The sequence below is a fragment of the Spermophilus citellus genome (assembly GCF_964194105.1).
Source record: "Spermophilus citellus genome assembly, chromosome: 7".
In the NCBI taxonomy this organism is placed as follows: domain Eukaryota; kingdom Metazoa; phylum Chordata; class Mammalia; order Rodentia; family Sciuridae; genus Spermophilus; species Spermophilus citellus.
The window spans coordinates 64,225,188-64,244,426 of NC_138188.1; the positions used below are offsets into that span (position 1 = coordinate 64,225,188).

General features: G+C 35.5%; 1 protein-coding gene across 1 annotated transcript in view; it reads left to right on the forward strand.

The window, feature by feature from the left end:
• Window positions 1–19,239, forward strand: part of LOC308653302 (EGF-like and EMI domain-containing protein 1) — a gene marked incomplete at its 3' end in the record, with an annotated part of 544,710 nt that overhangs the window by 433,131 nt on the left and 92,340 nt on the right. Inside the window, exon 6 of the mRNA XM_081301909.1 lies at window positions 14,512–14,634. Within this exon, the coding sequence (XP_081158035.1) occupies window positions 14,512–14,634 (123 nt within the window). The remainder of the gene's footprint in view (window positions 1–14,511; window positions 14,635–19,239) is intronic.

Genomic DNA, 19,239 nt, shown 5'->3' on the forward strand with positions numbered 1-19,239 from the left:
ATTTTTAATTCCTTGTCCTACTTTTGTGATTTTATATATTGCAATTGGTATACAACTACTTTATTGGTGCTCTTATACATAACTACATTCTATGTATTTGGGAATATGATAGGAATATTTGTGGTAACTTCAGAAAGGAAGGCATATTTTTAGAATGGCTGAGTAAGCTACAATTAGAATAAACCTATTATAGATAACCATAAACTTGATATTTGCATGTGTATTGTTTTTTAAAAATTACCTAAGAGGGGCTGGGGATGTGGCTCAAGCAGTATTGCGCTCACCTGGCATGCCTGCGGCCCAGGTTTGATCCTCAGCACTACATACAAACAAAGATGTTGTGTCCGCCGAGAACTAAAAAATAAATATTAAAAATTTTCTCTCTCTCTCTCTTAAAAAAAATTACCTAAGAGTGAATAGAGAAATGAGGTGACAATCTCATTTTTAAGGCATTTTAGCCTGAAAACAAGTTCACACCTACACTGGTGGGCAGCCAAAATAGGGACAGTATGTAGTGGAGGACTGACCCACATATGCATGTGAGGGAGCTGCACAGGTTCAGGATGGAGAACCCAAGTATTTGAGGAAAGAAACAGTTCCCTATGGTGTTCTCACAAGAGGCAGAAATAGTGCCTCTTCCCAGCAGCCAGCCTGGAAAACTTCATGATGACAAAGCCCTGAAATGAATAATCAATATCTCCTCTCAGTATTGGAGTATTTTTAGCCCTCAACTCAATGCTGCTCCTGTCACATAACGAGTCTGAAAAGCAAGGCCTAAAAGGACCAGACCGTTTCCGAATAACTAAGTTTTATTGATGAGCAAAGCTCAATAATATTTAGAGGAATACGAAGCTGTCCAGCTCTCAACAATATAAAGTTCATGGCATCTGGAATCCAGTTAAAACATTAGTAGCTCAGGATGCATGAAAGTATGACTCATCATGAAGAGGAAAACCAGTCAATCAAAACTGAGATAATTTTTGAAACTGGGGGTGGAGGAAAAGCAGCAAGATTTTATTGTTGTTTCTAAACATGATAATCAAAATTCTTGCTATCTCCACAGGGAAAATATAGGTGGTTTAATATTGCCTACTTCTTCCTGAAAATTGTGTCATCTCATTTGCCAAGAAAACAAGAAACTTTACATTATGGGAAGGTAATTGAAGAGGTCTTAAAGATTTCTCCCCTAATAATATGTTAGCAGGCATATACAGAATACTAACCTATTATTTACAATTGTATTTGTAAAAGTATCTAATTAATAATTACATTTTCCTGAAATGGAGGCTTGGATAAAAGTCACCAAACACTGTAGAGGAAGGCGGGAAAAGTGGCAGGAGGTAAGGGGTGGGGGGGGAAGAGACAGAGAAGGAGAGAGAGAGAGAGAGAGAGAGAGAGAGAGAGAGAGAGAGAGAGAGAGAAAGAGAGAGAGAAGCACATTGTATCCCAAGCGGTAATAATAAAGTAAATATTTTAAGATATAAAGTAGAAGTTTAAGTAGTCAAGTTCTTGAGCATAAGTTGGACTGGTATCTATGGGCCTCTAGAGAACCTCTCACAGAACAATTTTCTCTTCCACAGTTTATAATCTCTCTGCTATCAATTATAATTTGATATCCCAAGGGGAACAATCTTAGGTGAGGAGTGTGATAGAATATAAAACATCATGAAATTAGCCTAGCAAATTAAGACCCATTCTATTTTCTCTGAGACACAGGGAAGTTTTTTGCTTTTGTTTTCATAAAAATACCAACTCAAAATATAGAAGTGAATATCTAAGTATATAAATAAAATTTTGTGGATAGGTCTACCATTGTTATCTCATAGAGACCTACCTATCCAGCTACCAACCTGAGTTTCTCATAACAGCTGACTGGTAAGTGACAATAATGAGATAACAAAGTGGATATTGGGTGGGGAAAATGGAAGAAGAGGGATTCTCTCAAAAGGTAATTGTTAACAGAGTTTACACTAAACATGCTATCATCTAACCATTCACCTTATTCTCCTTTCTGCAGAGCAAAAATTATTAAACCACCAATCATAATATGAACAGAAAGTTTATTTAAAAGAGTTTTGGTGTCAGGCCCAAAATTATCTGAGATTTTTTAAAAATCTGAATTCAAATCCTAGATGTGTCAGTAGTAAGACTTTAGTAAATTGCTTAATTTCTTAGAATTTTAGCTTCATCTTTAAAATTCATAATAATTCCTATCTCAAAGAAGTTTCAGGAAAGACAAAAGGTGGTAAAATAGTTAAGGTGTGCAGCATATTGTAGGAACCTACATGTGCCAGCTCCCCTCTGCCACTGCCTTTTGTTAGATGAATCCAGAATATAAGAACTGTTGGCTACAGAAGAGTCTATGGACCGGTTTGACAGAGTCATGTCAAAATCTTTACGTTTTCTGGCAAATATTTTTATTATTGCCGTACTGTTTGACAGTCCCCCAAATATTATTTAAAGCATACAATGATAAACATGAATAATGACGTAGAGATATCCTGAGAATAACAATTCCTATCTCATAGGGACTCAGGAGACAAAGCAATGACAAAACAGTTTCCTGTCAGGGATATGGAATAGCAGATGCTTTTCTCTAAAGATATTCTTACATCCAAAATAGTGGCCTCATTTTGAGATACTATATGAATTAATCAAGATTGATCTGGTTGCACCTGAGAGAGATCCACATCACACTGACTTGCTATTATTGCCATTTAACTGGGTGGGGGGGTGTTATAATAAGTAAATGAAACATTCAACTGTGTTCTGTGTGATAGAACATAAGATATCAGGCAGAGTTGTATATGGGCACTTAAACACTCTCTTAGAAGGCTGTCTGTTTTCATCTCCTGATTCTGCTCCCCACTGGGGTGTCTGTTCTCAGGTGGATTCTCCCCATGGTGGAAAATACATCCCTTGAAATCTGTAAGCTTTCCCTATATTTATAATTACAGATTCCACGGAAAAGATAGCATTTCCAATTAGGAAACTGGACTTATCGAAGGTCCTTGTCAGGATTCTGCATCATTTAGCTTGGGTCACATGCCCATCCTTGAACTTCTCACTGTGGATAGGGAGATGGAGTCCTCAACTTGTCCCATAGGTCCTGTGCCTACCTAATGGTTTAGTGGTGGTGAACATGGGGCAGAAAGGTGGGAAAAGGCTCATTTTATCCCAGCCCACAAGAAAGAAAAAAAGAGAAAAGCAAAAATACTCTGTGCAGATGAAAATATCCACAAGAGCCTTTCAAAATCAATATTGATGAATCATTATTACAATGATTATTATTATAATCAAACTGCCATCCATGGGATAAATTGTGAAGTTTTGGGATATTATAAAAGGAATTAGTTCAGATAAGCTAACTTGACCCTTTTGATGGGATGTGGAATATAGTCAGTTATAAAGGGTCCATTGGAGGTTACCGAACAGAGAAGTCGGTTCCTGAACTCCTTTTCTGAGTCTTAATTGCCAGCCTGTGGACTCATGTCCTGCTACCCCAGATGCCCAGTGACCTTGGGCTTTCCCAGGCCCTGAGGCTATCCCTGCTCATCTGTTTTTCCCTCCCTCATTTCCATTAGAGATCTTCCTCTTCCCTGCATCTCAACCATGTGGAGATAAAACCTAATCAACACAGCCACTGAAAGGAGAATGTTAGTCACACATTCACTTTCCTAGAAGAGTTTTCCTGTTGACACAAATAATCAGTAAGAAAGAGGTTTGGGCCTGGGAGCTTCCCTTATACTTTTCTATTATAGACTCCAGTGTGCACTCTGTCCTATACTTAGGAAAAGTTGAACCCTCCAAGCAAATGACTTCTTAAATACCCAGGGCTCCAGATGTCTTTCCCTAACCTAAGACTACTGGAGTTAAGTTATTCAAGGCTTTCAGAAGGGTGTTTGAGTAATATCTAGATCAATCCAGTTTATTCAGTCAAGCAAGTAGTCAACCAGACAGACATTATTTATTATCTGCCTTCAATTTTCAAAACCATATTGGTTTTCCTATCCCCTGTGGTTTCTCTTCTTCCTGTCTAGATATGTCTCTATTCCCCATTCCTTTGGGAAATGCCTTCTAATCATCATCTGAAAGCTAAAGTCATGTTATACACAGAGGAAAACAGTCACTATCCAACAATTAAAATCTCAGAGGAACACACCATTCATTTTCCTAGGGAGTGAGTGAAATATGAGTTTGGTTCAAGGTTTATGCTTCTGAAAACCTTAACTCATTTATTCCTGGAAATATTATCTTTAGTTCTTAACTCCCCACGTCTCCCAGAGTATTTGGATTTTCTTTGAAAACTGGAAGACAATCAATGTATTTTGGACTGAGTAAACACAAAAGTAGAGGCAATTGGCTAGGCCAAAACAGTTATATGAATATTTGTTCATCCTAAGTTTTATTGGCCCACCCACCTTCTTTTGCTTAATCAAGAAGCTCAAAATAACTTTGTGTATCATTAAATATATGTCAAATTTATGTTTCTAGTAGTCTCTGTGAACATGCTTTATTTTCATTGTTTTCTGTTCCCATGCACAGAAAAAGTCTGATGACAATATTGTATCACAATATAACAGAGCTTTGTCACACTGTGGTCATCATGGATGATACTGAATCATGATATAGATGAGGCAGAAACATAACACTTCCATGAAAACATGAGGTTGCCAGAATCATTTTCAATAAGGAATAAAGAATAGGTCATTCTGGGCTTGGAAAAAAAATTAAAGAATTAGAGGTCCCCAAATGTTTAACTTACTACTCACATTCTGCATGGCAGCAGAAAGATCTTATCATTGCCAAATTTACCAGATTATTTGCCATTCCCATTTTATTTTAGCAGTAATAAAACAATTTTTAGCAATATTTTTATTGTTGTTCAAAACATTACATAGTTCTTGATATATCATATTTCATACTTTAGATTCAAGTGGGTTATGAACTCCCATTTTTACCCCAAATACAGATTGCAGAATCACATCGGTTACACATCCACATTTTTACATAATGCCATATTAGTAACTGTTGTATTCTGCTACCTTTCCTATCCTCTACTATCCCTCCTCCTCTTCCCTCCCATCTTCTCTCTCTATCCCATCTGCTGTAATTTAATTCTCTCCCTTGTATTTTTCCCCTTTCCCCTCACAACCTCTTATATGTAATTTTGTATAACAATGAGGGTCTCCTTCCATTTCCATGCAATTTCCCTTCTCTCTCCCTTTCCCTCCCACCTCATGTCTTTTCCTCTTGCTCTTCCTCCCTGCTCTGTTATTAGTTGCTCTCATTATATCAAAGAAGACATTTGGCATTTGTTTTTTAGGGATTGGCTAGCTTCACTTAGCATAATCTGTTCTAATGCCATCCATTTCCCTGCAAATTCCATGATTTTGTCATTTTATAGTGCTGTGTAATACTCCATTGTGTATAAATGCCACATTTTTTTAATCCATTCATCTATTGAAGGGCATCTGGGTTGGTTCCACAGTCTAGCTATTGTGAATTGTGCTGCTATGAACATCGATGTGGCAGTATCCCTGTAGTATGCTCTTTTAAGGTCTTCAGGGAATAGTCTGAGAAGGGCAATAGCTGGGTCAAATGGTGGGTTCCATTCCCAGATTTCCCAGGAATCTCCATACTTCTTTCCAAATTGGCTGCACCAATTTGCAGTCCTACCAGCAATGTACAAGAGTACCCCTTTCCCCACATCCTCTCCAGCACTTGTTGTTTAACTCCATAATGGCTGCTAATCTTACTGGAGTGAGATGGTATCTTAAGGTGGTTTTGATTTGCATTTCTCTGACTGCTAGAGATGGTGAGCATTTTTTCATATATTTGTTGATTGATTGTATGTCCTCCTCTGAGAAGTGTCTGTTCAGGTCTTTGGCCCATTTGTTGATTGGGTTGTTATCTTATTGTTTAATTTTTTGAATTCTTTGTATACTCTGGATATTAGGGCTCTATCTGAAGTGTTTAAAACAATTGTTCCTTCTCTTTTCTGAAGACTCCCCTCCTTGGGTGCCAACCTATTCTCCTACCTTCTCTCATTCCTCTTTCTTAATCTCATTTTCTTTTAATTTGACTTTCTTCTTTGGTCAATTTGGTTATCAATCAATTTTTTTACATTTTTGACAGATATTTATGATGCAACTACTATGAAACACACACTAAAATAGATTCTAGAAATAAAGTGGGAAGCAAAATATATTTCAAAGAGCTAACAGTAAAGTTACTGGTTTCCTGGTTTGGGTATTTGTTTCCTTGCTGTTCCTTAAAATCACATGAAGGCATGATGGTATGACATCTCTTCCTTCCTCCCTTCTAAGCTAACACAAAGAATTAGATTTTTCAAATCCGGCTCAGACAGAACAGGAATCTATCCTGGATCATGCTTTACTAATAATTTCAGGGCTATAAGCAATCAACAGGCATCAGTAGAACAGCGTGAAGACAGGAACATCCTCGGTGGGTCCCCAGATTCTTTCATTCTGCAACACACTACTCTAATCCAGAATAGAAGAAGATCCTGTGTGTGGTTTTTATTCTGCATACTATCAAGAAATACATAGGGTCTGGGATTTTGCACTACTTTCATGCTAATAAGTTGTTACTGTTTCACGGATGCTGACAGAAGACTTGAGATTCCTAGGTCAAAGGCAAAGGACTTGATTATTCATGGCAAAAGCAGTAGCCAGGGTTTCATTTGTTTGTGTCAATTCCCCATGTTTCCCCAAATCCCACAGCAGTGGCACAAAGGGCCTATTATGGATGCCTATGTGTGCAATTGGCTACCTTGTGTCAGGGAAACACTGAGCTTGGGGAATCTACTTCTTTTATATTAGTGGAAACAAGGCTGTTCTTTTTCTCAAGGGAGATGTTAGCTCATTTCTCCGTGCAAATACAGACCTGAAAACTGACTTGGGTAAAGCGTGATCAGGGCCATACATTCTTAGCATACCCAGCCAGATTCTCTCCTCACATCTATCTTCTATTGGCACATATTAATGTAATTTGAGGTTCTTAATGATTTGAGAATCCCCCCTCTCTCTCTTATATATCTTTAAATTAACTCTGTTGGTCCCTCTGCATGAGTATCAATATTTCTGCAAATACTGTCATAAGTAATCTGAGTTAAAAACTCTGTCTCACCATCACAATTTCCTGTTCAATGACAAACCTTCTCCTTAGTAGTCAAACTTACAAGAAGGCATATCTTAACTCACGCCTAAGAATCTATCTCAGCAGATGAGTTAATAGCTCCAAAGGGAAGGCAGTACCAAGAAAGTGTAACACGGAAATCAAATCTGACCTAGAGTCAAAGAAAATGTCAGGCCTCTCTGAAGTGGTGGTGTTTGGGTGAACATCTATAGGGTCATAGGTACTAACTATGTAAAATATGTGAAGATGAAGTAAAAGTGGGTACACAGCCTTCAAGGAACTTAAAGAACATTAGTGTTGCTAAAACATTGTAAAATGTAGATCAGACCATGCAAGAACTTGCAGACCACACTGGTGTTCAGTCTAACCCTAAGAGCAATGAGAAGTGATCAGAGGGTATAAAACCACAGCAGGAGTGAGGGGTGAGGGAGTTGATCACATTTTTATTCTGAACACATCACTGTGATAGAGCATGGAGAAGGTATTGGAAAGCCCAAGGATGGACGTGGAGAGAGCTATTCTTAGGCCATTTTAACCATCCTCAAAGGTTAAATTAGTGTGTTTACAGTGAAGATGAGAATAGATTTGACATGTATTAAGTAAATCTGATGCAGTACAATCTGACATGCGATTGAATATGAGTGAAGGTAAGGGAATTATCAATAGGAATCAGTGATGTACATGTCAATGGATGGTAGCTGAATGCCCCACAGATATTTTTCTCCTGATCTTAATCTACATTCTCAGTTGCCTTATAGATATCCCCAACTTTCCATCTCACTTGCCCATCAAGTAATTTAAGTTCAAAACTGAACTATTCCTCTTCATATCTAATATTTCCCAAATCATGCTATTTCAGCAAATGCCATAACCATCCCTCCAATTGCTCAAGGCAATTAGCCTTGAAATATTTCTCTCCATCACTTCCGCTTAATAGCTACTGCATGTCCATTTCATCTAAGTTATTTTTTATCTGCCCATATCTCTCTATTTCTACTACTAGTACCTTAAGTCAAGTCTTCATCATCCTTCATCTGGATTTTGGAAAAATGATGAATCAGCCTCACTTTATTACTGACATTCTCCTCAAGAGTCCTATTTGCCTCTTTTCCGAATTAAGTGCTTTATGCTGAAATATTCTACTTTTATTCCTTAGTGAAGTTCTGGGTTAGAAAACTGAGGACAAATTAGGGAAATAATAGTATCCACAAAGTTATCAGCATTCATTCATTTCCTACCAAGTAGGATCAGGGAGTCAAACTACCACAGATTGTAGCTGCCCAGAAAAGAAAAAAGGAAAAAACTGAGGGCAAAGATTAGCGGGGCGGGGGTGGGGGTTATATACAGGTTATATACAGATGGATTATATACAGGGAGAGTGGGAGGAAATGACTCAAGGAGGCATTTCACCAATCCTGGCACTATGAGATGTACCATGACTTGGTGTAGGCAATTTGATATACCCTTAACATATGTAATACAGAGGAACCAAGATTGTCCCAAATGCCCAAATTCATTAAAACCTTGATAGAATATAATTTCCCCAATAGATACTACACAGAATAAATAAAAAGCATAACTTTCTTAGACCCTTGATGAAGCACATTTTGAAACATTTTACTGATTGAAAACATCTCTTTGAGGGCCAGAGTTGCGGCTCAGTGGTAGTGCGCTTGCCTAGCATGCTTGACTCAGCACCACATACAAATAAATAAAATAAAGGTCCATCAACAACTAAAAAAAAAATATTTTTAAAAAAATCTCTTCAAAAAGTAGATGATAAAATCTACTTTTGAGCAGCACTAAGTGGCTTCCCTCAGCACACTTGGCTTTACCCACATGTATGTAAAGGATGATTTTACTTATGAGCAACAGAATCCAGATGCTTAAATAACAAAAGAGGGTTATTGAGTCACTTGACCAACAAGTTCAGAGGTAGTGAGGACTTCAGATATTATTCAATCAGGGATCCAACTCCAGTCCTCTGTTGAGTCCTTCCATTCCATCCCACTTGTTGACTTCATCTTTGATGTTGCTTCATTCATGTAACCAAGTGGCTACTGCAAAATGTCTCACACATACACATTACAATTTCCAGAGCAAGAGAATACCTATGTCCTAGGATTCCCAACCTATATATTGAGCTTCATGTTGATTGGTTCATATCTGAATTTGTTCACAATTTGCAAGAAAGCCATGCTAAGACAGATAAAACCCAATCCAATTGTTGTGATTAATGGAGATGAGATTATAGCAAGTCCACCTGGACTTTGGAGAGTGACTGTGTTCACCAATTCCATATAAACTACATGACATATCTAAAGTTAAAGATGGAATTTCCAAAGGAAAACCTGAAGGTTATTTGGAAAGAGAAGACTGGAAAATCCCAAGCAGGCAACCAATCAGTCTTCACTATAGGCACAGTTTAAATGTGTTCATCAGCAATTTAGGAGTTGTATTGTATCCTGTATTTTAAAAGCTACTTTTGAATAATCAGAAGCAAACATCAAGTGTCTGCTGCAGAAGTGAAGAAAGAGTAAAGAGATCCGAAGAGCCCAATTCTGAGAAATCTCATTGATGAATATGGGAAGATAGGAAGATCCAGTGTTTTGCATGATTCTCAAGCCACTCGTTCATTCATTCATTCATTCATAGAACATTTTTAGAGTGATTAGTCCATGCCATAAATGCTTGATACAAAAGGATATTTGACTTCAAGGTATTTTTCCTATCACACACTATGGAATTATAAGTAAATGTCAGAAGTTTTGATATCTGGAGTAATTGCCACTTAGTAAAAGTAAGGCCACATAGGAAACATAATGGTGTCTTTACCATACCATTTGATATTTCCTCCATACCTAACTCTTATACAATGCAATCTCTAACATAAGCAAACCCAAGAATACTTATTTTTCAATGAGCAGCTCTCTGAGAACAGTATATTAAAATGCAAATGGAAGCATAATTTGTCTTACTCTGGTTCTTGTGTAAACAGTCACAAAATCTAAGAAAAATAATATGATCCAACTTTGGTTGTTTGGTAACAACAGTGGATCATTGTTGTCTCAGGGAGCTTTTATGTGCAAAATACATTTTGATAATAAAGTGAATTCCTTTAAGCTATTAAATTCTGTGCCCATCTGGGGAAATATTTGGAGAGATAAATATAGCCAAAAAGATATTAAAAGGAAAAATAGCAAACATAGTTGATTTTTGACAGTCTTTTTTATATTCTGAAATCCTAGGTCCATATCATAGTGATAATACTGAAAAAATTCTAATCACTTTGTCATTATTCCCAGCAGTGTCCTGGAGTTCCAATTGTAAGGGCAGGGCTTTCTGGAGGCATCTAACATGAAGATATAACTCAGAGAATTTTTTGAGAAATTGTTTCTTCACATGAAGTATACTTGATAATAACATTTTAATGTAATATTGACATTTCTGGTTTTTAACGCTGTGGAGCAGAATCTTGATGAAAAAGAAAATCACTTGTGACAGCTTCAGCCTGAGTGTCTAATATCATAGCAATTTAACCCGGTTTTATCCTATATCAGAGGTACTCTATCAAAAAAGAAGCAAAGTTTCCTTCATGTTTTACTTCATTGACGGAAGTGAATCATTTCTCACAACAGATAATGCCAAAATTGTCTTAAAGTTATTCATTATTAGAAAGAATATTGTGGAAAATATTGATAGCTTATTTTGGAGGTTTGTGGTAAATAGTTGAAATATTTTATAATTTTATTTATTCGAATATGTACATTTTTATATATTTAAGTATTTTGATTGAGAATTTATTTGGACTGAACTGGTCTGAGTCAGTCAAGCAACTAAGAAGATGAGCCAACCATCATATTCTCGTGACAGTTATGGCTATATAGAAGACTATCTTTACTCTTGCCAATTGTAATATGGTCCACATATCGATAGCATCAGATTTATCTTGAATCAAGTGGGAAATGCAGATTCTCATCCCCTACACCAGATCTACAGAATCAGCATCTGCATTTTTAATAAAATACACTGGTAATTGAAGTCCTATCTACACAAAGTGATTTTGGCTATGGCTACACATTACAATCACTTAGAGTATTTTTAAAATGTTTTGATTCCCAGGCTTATACCCAGATCAATTAAATCAGACCCTGTAAGAATGGAACCCCTTCTTTCTTTCTTTCTTTCTTTCTTTCTTTCTTTCTTTCTTTCTTTCTTTCTTTCTTTCTTTCTTTCTTTCTTAATAGTACTAGGGATTGAATAACCTCTGTATTTTCTAAATAATCACCAAGTTATTCTAATGAGCTACCAGATTTGAGAACTATTGATTACACAATGCCCAAATAATCAGCTAATTCAGTATATTCTGAAACAACAACAACAAAAAAAGTCAAACCAATTACTTAGCATTTGGTACCACTCTATAAATGATTGATTTTTTTTTAACTTTTAATAAGTTTGCTTTGCTACTGCGTGAACACAACCTATTACGGCTCCAACTGCCCAGAAGTGTATTGTATTGTTAATCAAGAAGAGGAATGCTTTACTATCCCAATTAATTAAAAAAGGTTTTATGTTTGTTTCTCAACTACTTCCTTTTACCAACCCTATTCTCCAGCCTGACAGATCGAAATGATGAATTTTATACACTGTGCACATTTTAACCACTGCATCTATGGATTGTCCACTCACTTCTCCAAGCACTCAGTTCTCATTTTTCGCCTTGAGCATTCCCTTCTCACCCTAAGAAAAATGAATCCCTCCCCTAATTCCCATATGGCTCACATCTCTTATGGTCTTACGTAAGATCTACCAGTTAGTGAAGTAAAATTACCTGTTGTTTAATTTCTCTATGTAATCAAGAATTAACAATCTATATTAAAATCTTAAATATGAATAGAGAAGAAAATCATAGCATAGTACATGTGACTATCATTGTTCCCATTACAGGTGAGAAAATTGAGTCTCAGGTAGGCCACATGACAAGTATGTAAGATTCAATAATTAAACTATTTTTCCTATGACCATCTGTCTAAAAGTACAGAGAAATTTAGATGGTCTTTGGGTGTGTGGGTACATGAGCCTGTGTTTGTGTTTCAAACAGAATATAGTATTTAATTATAACTCTGGTGTTGATTAATGATGTGGAAACACAAAAACATACCGAGAGAAATTTTGTTCTCAAAATCTATGCCCACTCTTGTCTTTGGAATGAACGCAAAGATTTTCTTATTTTCACTAACTTTGTGCCTTTGATGAAAAGCTATTAAAACGTCATGGGTGAGTCAGGAGGAGGTGGTCAGGGTGGTCAGATTATACTTCTTTCTTCAATTTTTTTTTTTGTTATGAAAGTAACCCAAGGACAACTTTTTCTTGAAAAAATTAGAACACTATACATTTGACAAAAATCTTTTTGTCATTCAACTCCAGTATGCCCATCTCAGACTCCCTTTTCTCAGTAGCAGTCAATTATTTATATCTGTGAACATGCTTTAAAATGTTTTTCAGTGTGCTCAAGAACATATAAATAGTGTGCTATATAATTCTCAATGGTGGCAAAGTCACTTATCATGTGAAATGAAATACTCTTGGGAATTAAAGAGTTTCATTTATATGTCCAAAAAAAAAAAAAAAAAAAACCCTGGGAAAGATATCTAAGTCTGAGGTTGATGGAGATAAGATTCAAAATTATATCTCAACTCTGCAGAATAATGCCCTAAAGACAGAAATATAAAAATTTACCCTGCATAAATATTAAAGTCCTGCATAAAGATTAGGCAACAAATGGAGAGTTCTGGTTTAATATTAGTTTATATGAAAAAAGACCTAGAGGTTTGGTTATCATAGACTCAAAATGTAATAAAAATTCTAGTTCTTTGAAAAGTCAGTAATTCTCATATCTAAAATAAAATTTCTTTAAAATATCAGGGATTACTCCAAACTAACTTATTTTTGAAGGAAAATACTAAATTGTGCAAAATATAGTGATCTCCTGGTTTTAAAGTGTAGTTCTTGTTTGGAGACTTAATATGTTCTTCATAATATTTTCTTTTTATATTAAAACAAAACAACAAAAAGCAATGCCATGTAAAAGAAAGCTCTTTTGTTTCCCTTCACTCATATCCTTGCATCTTTATTTTAATATAAAACATTCATTACATATCATGAGATCTTTGCATGACAGTTATTGTGAGTCATTGCAATAGTATTCATCCTCCATGTTGATGTCTTCTTGAATAAGGAACTTGCCTTGTGGAATGAATGTCACTCAATGTATTTTATGCTGATAATTGTCTTGTAGGATGATTTATATTTTGGTGAAGAATATTCACACCCAACATTCTTTGCTGCAAAGTCTGGGATGAAGAGCAGGAAAAATGAGGACATTCTCTGCATGAGACTTGTACTTCCTGTATTGGAAGATGATTTTTTCTTTGGAACTTGCCAAAGATATAGATTTTTATTTTTTAAATTCTGAAACAAGAACATTTAGAAGTTCTTCATCCTCTGATTACCTGAAAATCCCTCCATAGCCTTATGCTTTATGGATATTTTCTTTTTATGATTTTATATATATATATATATATATATATATATATATATATATATATATATATATATACTGATTACATGGTGCACAAGGAACTATAGGTTTACAGAGATGAACTGATTTTTGCCTAATAAAAAATTAATATTATATCATAAAATATCATAAGTCTTGACCTCTATCCAGTTTTTCTAAAAATAAAGCAACCTTTCATATCAACATGGTGATTCAGAAAATGGCAGCTTGAATGAGAAGGAAGAAGCTGAATCAGTGGAATAAATGTGTTGATATGTTTTTAAGGACACCAAACCATGGTTTTATTTGAATTTATCTGTCTTTGCCCTGGTGTCTACTGCAGCATATGAGAAGGAGATTCAAGGTCTTAACTCCATTACTGGTTTTATTCAACAGTGTCAGACCAATAATAGGTGTTTATCTACTAGTTTGTGCTGCTCCAGATAGAGTAGCTCATTGTAATTCTTCCCTCCAGTTTTTATTCCACAAGGAAATATCTATATATCTTGGACCTGTCTAATTATCTACTGTGTGAAGAATAGAAAACTGTGAGACAATTCCTAGGCTCATTGTTTCTGGGCTTCAAAAAGCTCAATAAAGTTTCTACCTACATTTTCTTGTTTACATAGTAGAGCAAAGTGGATCAAACAGGTAAAGATTTGTGGCAACAGAGATGTTGCCTTTGTACAATATAACACATACTGTGTATCACAGAAATATTGTGCCACTTCTCCGAAGCTGACATTGGAATGACATTGTAATCCTGGCCATCTGTCTTCCTCCTCTAGATGTCGATGAATGTGCGGTGGTGAATGGAGGCTGCCAGCAGCGCTGTATTAACACTCTGGGCACCTTCCACTGTGAATGTGATACGGGATACAGACTCCATGCTGATGCACGCACCTGCATAAGTGAGTAAATATTAGAACCAGCTTGAAGCCATTTTCAATGAAAATCGACCTGCCCATGTGGGGACAGGAAGAAAAGGTTTTCCTATTGTGGAAATATCTATAGAAGCCGATAGTTCTCAAGCACAATTCTGTCCTGTAGAATAAAAAAAATGCTATTAAAAGACTGAAAGAAAAGAAACATGGGGAAAAAAATATAGAAATTAACATTCAAAAGCAAAGCTTGAATCTCTAAATGTGGGAGTATTTCCATAGCATATAATTTCTGATGTATTCAGAGAAGTATAATTTGTTGGTTATTGCTTATGTACAGCAAGTACAGCACAGAGCCACAATGAAGTGAGGATGCTGAGCCGTTGTAATTATCAGCTATAAGTTTCTCATTTCAACCCAGGCTTAGAACCGGATTCAAAATCAGAGTCATGATTAAAATTCAGTCCTCATGAATATTATAACAGATTATATGTCGAAGACCTTAGAGTTACTCAAGCACAATTAAAACTGCGCACATTGAATCTACATTATAATATATTTATTTGCATCACACTGTTCCTAAATATAACTTTTGTGTGATTGGATTATTACTTTTTATCTTCTTTGTATGTTTCTAAATTTTTATGGATTTCCTAAAATGAGAAATTTAAGAAGTGTATACTACTTCTATAAAGAGAGGAAATAGAATAAACTTTAATAACAGTCCTAGCCTTACAATGTGTAAATGTTCCTTGTTGTTTTCACTGAAGTCATGTACATAAATGTATTTTTTAATTAAGTCATGATCCTAAGATGATGTAATGATATATTACACTTTTAACTCCAGGTGCCCTTTAAAACTAACGATCTCTTTAAAAAGTAGCACTTAGTGTAGCTGGCTTTATTTAGATAGAATGTGTTAACTAGTCTACCCACCCAAGATTATAGGCATCTTATAATTTATTCTACACAAAACTTGTAATAGAAGTCAGTTTCCCCTAGTTTCATAACATTTTCTCCTTCTTTCTATATTTTACTATGTATTATATGAAGTAAGAGAAGACCAAGGTAAACAGGTGAAGACATCCTGGTCATAAATCTGATTTTGGTATGAGAAACAAGTTATGAAAGTATGTTAGCAAAAAAAAAATACTTTTCCAAAGTCAAGGTCAAGTAATTGTACTAATATCTAGGGAGCCCAATATCATAATGATTCTATCTACTGCAAACACAAGCTGTGGAACAGAGCACATGCACATTTATTTAATCAAAACACCCTCTTCTTTTGGCAGGATTAATGGTCTTAGCCCCAATCCCAACCTTGTAAGGTCTTCCACTGGTAGCATCCTTAAGCTGCCTCTATTAATTCTCTGAGTCACAAAATATTTAGCAGCAGCAGGATTATTGATACTTGCAGATGGGGTATTTATCAGTAAAAGCTGAGCTTGTGAATTTTTGTATCTGATATACAAATTTTTTTGCAAAGTAGTGATTTATATGAATCAATGATATCTGGTCTTTGTGATAAGGCAAAATAAACACTCTAGTTACCAATTAAATTGTGTTTACAAGAATAATTAGTTCTCTAAACCCTGGAAGTTATTAGCTATTTCTGAGTAAAATCATTAAGCTCTCTTTATTCCTTACCATCACTGCCCTTGAATTTTCCAATTTTTGTTTTAATGACATCAGGTCAAAAGTTGAGTTGGATAAGGATGTTATGGTTTATCTTTTATATTCCCATTTCTTGAAAGCCAATTCTTATTGTGTATGTACATGGACACTATGATAATAGCTTATTTGCAACTCCATAAACTTATTTCTTTATGCAGAATTTCAACATAGTATGCAAATTAAATTGATTCAAGTATATATATGATGAGTAAATTAAGCTAATGAGAAGTAGGAAATTCATGAGTGTAATTATTTCAAAGACTTTTAACTCCTTGGATTCCATTGCACAGGAAGTACTGGACTTAAAACCCAGCTCTTGACCTTCATGAAAAATTTTATACTATCGTCACATGCACACATAGAAGTATTTGTTTCAAAAGTCCTCTCAAGAGACACATCTGACACAGTTTATAATTACCTCAGTCTTGTTAAAAGGAGTTCAAGAAGAATTTCAGCACTTTGTATTCAAAGTTTAATAATATTACCTTGAGGGAAACTGTTTGTTTGTTTATTTATTTTAAAAGAAAGGCTTTACTATAGAGAACTGATTGTTACATTAGTCTATTTTGGATTAGATTGTAGGAAGGTTCAATTATTTTTTTAATAATTTTAAAACTGAGTTGTCTCACTTTTCCTTTGGGATATTTTAATTGACAGAAAACTGAGAACCGTGATTGATGTATATTAGGAGATTATGTTAGAAATTTGTTTTGACCAATGGTAGAGTCACAGAAGAGAAGATGGAGCTATGAAAATTTATGATTTTGGCCTTGTGGTCTCAGTTTCATATAACAAATTTGTCTGCAAAGTTTTGGAATGCATGGAATTTTTTGGAGGGAAGGGCTTACAATTTCTCTAAGATTCTTAAGTCTGTGGTACCCCCAAATATCCCATATATCCTTTTGTCTTTTTGAAGGCACTTCTTAAAAAGACGTGTACATGGGAGAGTCTCATGACACTTACATTATGACACTGACTTATGATACTGCAATATGGGCTGAGGCCAAGTTGTCAGTGACTGCTTCTGCCTACATTCAATAAGATTCCAGGCCAGAGGCCTCCATTCCTGCCCTTGAGTAGCATGGCACCTGGCCCACTGTCATGGTCCTAAAAGGCAGCATCAGGAAAGCTAGTCTGAGGAGATGTCCCTCAGGTGAGGAGCATCACAGCAAATGAAAACAATTGCCATTGTTTGGTGGCACAGAGCCAGCACAGCACAGGGAAGCAGACAAGTGGAACCCTTGCCAGATTTTCAGTGTTCTGCCTTAACATGGATGTTACCAAGATCAACAGTTGGAGATCAACAACTTATAAAAGGAAAACTAGCCTGGGTGTAGTGGTGCATGACTGTAACCCAAGGTATGCGGAAGGCTAAGGCAGGAGAGCTGCAAGTTTGAGGCCAGCCTAGGCAATTTAGCCAGACCTTGTCTTAAGTTAAAATAAAAAGGATTGGGGATATAGCTCAGTGGTAGAGTGCTTGCCTGACCTGTGAAAGGCTCTGAGTTCAATACCTAGTACTGCAATTAACAACAAACAAAACTACATTTTAGCAATGTTTAGAAAGTCAGAGATGTTTATGTTCATATTATTTGCCCATTCAATCTCATCCATGTAGATTAGGGACAATGGTACAGTGGAATTCGAATTGGCAAGTGAATTCCAGAAAGTCACTGAGTCTCTCTACATCCCACTTTCCCTGTGTGTAAAATGTAGAAATCAGATAAAGTTTTCTTAAAATTACTTCCACTCTGAAGTGTTATAATTTTACAGAATTTTCAAAATCACTAAATCATTACATAGCATCTACTAACTAAAGCTATTGGATTGTGCATAATAACTCTCTTATAGAGCTGTAAATAAATTTGGAAAAAAAAACACAAAAGTTTAAAGAACTAAGACTTTACAAAGATCAAGCATAGAAACAGAGTGAAGATTCCATGATCTAGTTTAATTTTTTTTTAAAAGTGAGAAACTGACATTCCAATTTAATAAAAATCAGTGGATAAGAAATGTTTTATTGAAAAAAATATTCAGTGGGTGGTGCTTTTGCACTGTTTTCCATATCATAGAAGCATATCTAGAAGGAATTCAAGGAATAATCCAGCCCCCAACTCCTTTCTTAGAGATAAGAATACTCAGAGCCAAAGAGATCAAGGAACTTTCTGAGAAAGAAAAACAGTTTCAGGAAAACCTAGCTAATACCACTCCTGATCCAATGCCTTCAAGTAATATCTGATATATATTTTTAAAGATAGACCAGGAAAACCATAAAGACACTGCTAGATGAAATTCTCACATTCTGTTATAGTAAATGGAGCTAAAAGTTAAAACAATATATTTTTCACAATAGCTATCAACAACAGAAACTATCCTTATGTCATCAACCTATAAATTTATACTTGATATTTCTCTCCTGTATTTTGGAAATAGGCTCCAAAATACCCTGGCTGCTCTCTGTTCTCTTAAGTCACTCTACTTTAATGCCTTACTTTACTCTTAAATTACAATATATCTCACACCCCACCACCACCGTCTCTATCAAAACTCTACTTACCATGGTCCATGTTAAATATCATCTGTCCTGTTAAGCTTTCTCTGAATACTCCAGCTGAAGATATTCCTTTCTTTCTTTAAGAAATGCCATGTCATTTGTGTTGCTTTTATGAATATATAGATATATAACAATCTTGTGAAAGATGACCAGCTCAAATCCTCATTCAGAACCGTGTCCTTCCTCTGATGTATTTGCTGAAATTGGCCCTCTCAGAGGGGTGAAATTATGAAATGATTGAATATTTTAATGCTTGCCTACTTCTCTTTCCTCTCTTTCATACCTTTGGCACATAGGTCTATTAACACATGTATTCACAAATAAACAAATGGAATCACTTATGTCTGCATAGAGAAAATTTAGGTAGAGGAGATTTTAATTACTTTCAATCTCTAATACAAGAATTCTTC